The following is a 4,055-nucleotide window of genomic DNA, read 5'->3' as shown; positions in this document are numbered from 1 at the left end:
AATGCTGGTCTTGTCGGCACTTACCTCTCTCCTATATATCCTTTGGGTTTGAATCTATCTATCCATATAATAATTGGTACGGTAGATAAGCCACCTTTATTTACTCTTTTAATTTACATAAAAGGGGCATGCTAAACCATATATATGCACCTTTTATGTTATGTTATTGAGTGTTATATATTATGAAACACCATCATTTTTACACGTACATGATACATCTAATCTTATATTACTGTATTATTGGAAACATTTGGTTTAACTAAGTACTTATTATTTCACTAGTTACATAAATTAAATACAAATATTTATAATTTTTTCCATTTCGATGCATAGTAAATAATCGGTCAAATTCGTTACTAAAACATTATTCGTTTTTTAAATTTGCTTTCAAAAAATTTTTTAATTAAATTTATTTTTCAAAAATTTTGAATTAATCACATTAAATCTTATGTTATTTTTTTTATTGACGGTGTCAAAATTTATTAATATGATATGTTAAGTGTTATTACAACATACATATAAAAATTTTAATTGACTATTAATATGATAAATTTATAAAATTAGATCAAATCAAAATTTAATAAAAAAAATTAAGACATTAAAATTCTTCAATTTAAAATTTATTTGATCTAATTTCATAAATTTATTATGTTAACTGCCAATTAAGACTATTAGATGTATGTTATAATGTCATTTAATATATCACATCAATAAACTTTGATCTAATTTCATAAGTCTTCACTATTGATTATAGTAATGCACTGTGTTATTAACCTTAATCCTATTCCACTATATATATAAATTTTCACTGTGATTATGCACCTTATGCTGTTGCCATGTATGCAAAAAAATCGTGAATAAAATAACATAAATTCTACTTAATAATTACCAAAAGAAATTGCTTCAAAGTTGAACCACTTGAGAGCAATCACGCTTCCTATGGCACACACAAAGGTTACTGAGTGGAAAAGAGTTCTGAACAATGTAAGAAGTAAGATTCCACACAAATGACCATGTTTTCAGTGTAAAAAGCAAATATGCTCTTGCACCTTTCAATAAGGCCTGTCAAATTTGCAACTATGTTTCAAAATGTCCTTTCAATTTTAAGTGATGAGTGACTGTTTCAGCTATTCAAATGCTGTTAAAAAGTATGGCATGCCTTCTGGATTTGAGTTGGAATGCTTACTCTTTAGATGCTAGTGGTTGGATTTTATTTCTTCATAATGTTCCATTCTTATTGGATAACTATGTAGCTATGTTTTTGGAACATCATATATATTAACTACAGGTTCATCAATAATGATTCTGTGAAGCTGGTCATACTCTAAGTGCTAATGCATATATATGTCTATAAATCGTGTCTGACTTTCTGTGAATGAGGTTTTTTTTGGGACACAGTTAATGGATTTGGTCCTCTTGTGTTGAGCTTTGTTAATCGTTAATGGTAAAATTTATGATTTTGTTATCATTGTCGATTTTCTTTATTATCAAAATGTAAGATATATGTCGGTAAGTTAATATATAACAAAAAAGAAAAATTAAGTGTAAGAGATCATCATTCAAGTCGCTGGAATACAAAAATTCACAAATATATCACTATCAAAGCTTAATATGTTCCAATGACGATACAATGTGTTTAATTTTTCACTTGAGCAAAATCTTGTTTCAGAGTTTTATAGATTAAAAGAACTAATAATAATAACAACTTTTTAATCAACTATGATAAATCATATCTGCTATTTCAATCATAGTGAAGAATTGCAATAAAAGGATAGTTGTGAGAATCGAACCGGTTAAATTATTGGTTTATTAGTTTATTAATTTAACTAATAAATTATTGGTCGAACCGATTGAATCGGTCATATGTAAATAAGAAAATATAAAATAGTAAAAAATTGAGTAAAGTGACAATTAGATCTTTAAAATTTTCGATTTCATATTAATTAGCCATTGAAAAAAATAAAGTACTAATTTAGTCTTCCAAAATTGTAAACGATGAACACATTATGTCCCTCCATTAATTTATTATGTGAAATTTAGTGGTGATACATATATGTCCCCACTAATTAGTCCTAAATCAAAATTTTCAAGACCTACTAACTTAATACTCTAAAAAATTTAAAATAAATATCTTTACTAATAATGTCTTATGGTCAAGTTAGCTATTCCAAAACCGCCAAAGATGTGACCTTGATTGTTGACCATTCTTTGACCAAATTAAGTCATACCCACCAATAATGGCCGCACGTACCCCTAGTCCCAACTTTAATAACTACCCACTATGCATAACTACCTAAACACACTCTCATCACTATCATGTTCTCGTGCTTATATATACAGACCCTGCACTTTGCATTGGTTTATCACTACTTTTTGCTTCTTCAACATCCATTCTTAATAAAGCATGTCACATCTATTTAAATGTGTGATTCTTTTCATCATGCTGTGTACCACAGCTGCGAGGGAGTTCAAAGTTGGTGATCACTTTGGTTGGCGTGTTCCTGATCCCACTGACACTTCATTCTACACCCGTTGGGCTGAAAGAAACAGGTTCCAAGTTGGAGATTCTCTCGGTATATATCTATATCTATATATCTATGGCATTTGCACTTAGACTTATGCAACTTATGAATGTTAATTTTCTTTGTTTTTTTTTTGTAGTGTTTGAGTACGAGAATGACTCGGTTCTAAGTGTGGAGGAATGGGACTACTTTCACTGCGATGCAAGTAACCCCATCACAGCCTTTGACAATGGCAAGAGCATTCTCAATCTTGATAGCCCTGGTGCCTTCTACTTCATCAGTGGAACCGCTCATCATTGTAGCAGAGGACAGAAGCTTCTTGTGGAGGTTATGTCCCCACAACATCATCCAGTTCCAGTTCCAGTTCCAGAATCCCCACCACCCTCTTTGCTTGCACCTCAAGGTATCTCGCTGTCGCCGATGTCTCCTTCGCCTGAAGCCTTCTCCCCAGTAGCTTCATCTCCTTATGATAGCATAGCAGAAGATTCAACCTCTATTATGCTTAGTAATTCAGCAGTTATGGCTCCCTTTGCTACATTTTTGGTTGTGTTACTCTTAGCACTCTGAATGTACCTCTTGTTATGTTTTTTTTTTTTTGGAACTCCTTGGTTGTTTAGGCATTAGTGCATTACCATTTAACCTATTCTTTTTCTGCAGCAGAGACTTTGATATATTGTATGGATTTGTATTGTATTTAATTATTTATTTATGATCATGCCTTTAAGTTTCTCTCATTTAAGTACTGCCTCTTTGTGCATCTCCATGTGATTACTCCTTTTAGCATAATAAAGTTGATTCAGATTTTCCATTTTCTTTTGGCTCTCATGTTTATGCTTCCCTGAACTTTTTAATATAATTATATTCTAAATCATAGCGTATTTATAATTTTCACGAGAACCTATATATCATTCTCCCTATTCGACTTAATCCAAACTAAAAGATCTTACAAAATAATGTTAGTTTCTATATACATATTTTCATGACAACATTCATTTGTGACTAATGCATGCTCCATTATATAGTTGAAAGATTTTAAAACATCAATTCTCCTATCATCATTATTCTTACTAATTAACACATACAAATCATTACTACAATTAAGCTAGTTAGGTTGGGTCGCAATCATCACACACTATCAAACTACTAGAGATGTGAATATCATTCATTATTATAAGGTGACTTCTTTGGTGGTAAGGATTTTAATCGTTAAGAATAACAAAAATTTGGCAGACTAATTTTGTAATTACACGTAGTAAAAAAAATCCCTTCTTTGAGTAAATCAACATCAAATCACATAGTTAAGTACCGTAATTGAGAAATAAATTAATAGAAGAATATTTGAGAATTTTTCTGACCAAAAAGTCTGGGTAGACCACAAATATAAAATAAAAAAATAGTTGAGTGTCCAAATATATTGAAAAATAACTGAATATAACCTCAGATGAATTGGATATTACAGAAAAAAATTTGTTTTATTTATCTTAAAAATTAATTAGAAGTGTATGTCAGTGTTTTCAATATTAAACTATATTT

General features: G+C 30.1%; 1 protein-coding gene across 1 annotated transcript; it reads left to right on the top strand.

Moving 5' to 3' along the window:
* On the top strand, window positions 2,163–3,237 carry LOC107610301 (early nodulin-like protein 1). Its single transcript, XM_016312367.2, has 2 exons — window positions 2,163–2,573; window positions 2,662–3,237. The coding sequence occupies exons 1-2, from the start codon at window positions 2,405–2,407 to the stop codon at window positions 3,087–3,089; spliced, it is 597 nt and encodes a 198-aa protein (XP_016167853.2). The 5' UTR covers window positions 2,163–2,404; the 3' UTR covers window positions 3,090–3,237.

The sequence above is a fragment of the Arachis ipaensis genome, chromosome B08, assembly GCF_000816755.2.
Source record: "Arachis ipaensis cultivar K30076 chromosome B08, Araip1.1, whole genome shotgun sequence".
Lineage (NCBI taxonomy): Eukaryota > Viridiplantae > Streptophyta > Magnoliopsida > Fabales > Fabaceae > Arachis > Arachis ipaensis.
Note: the sequence above shows the minus strand (reverse complement) of the source record. Positions and strands in the feature narration are given on the sequence as shown.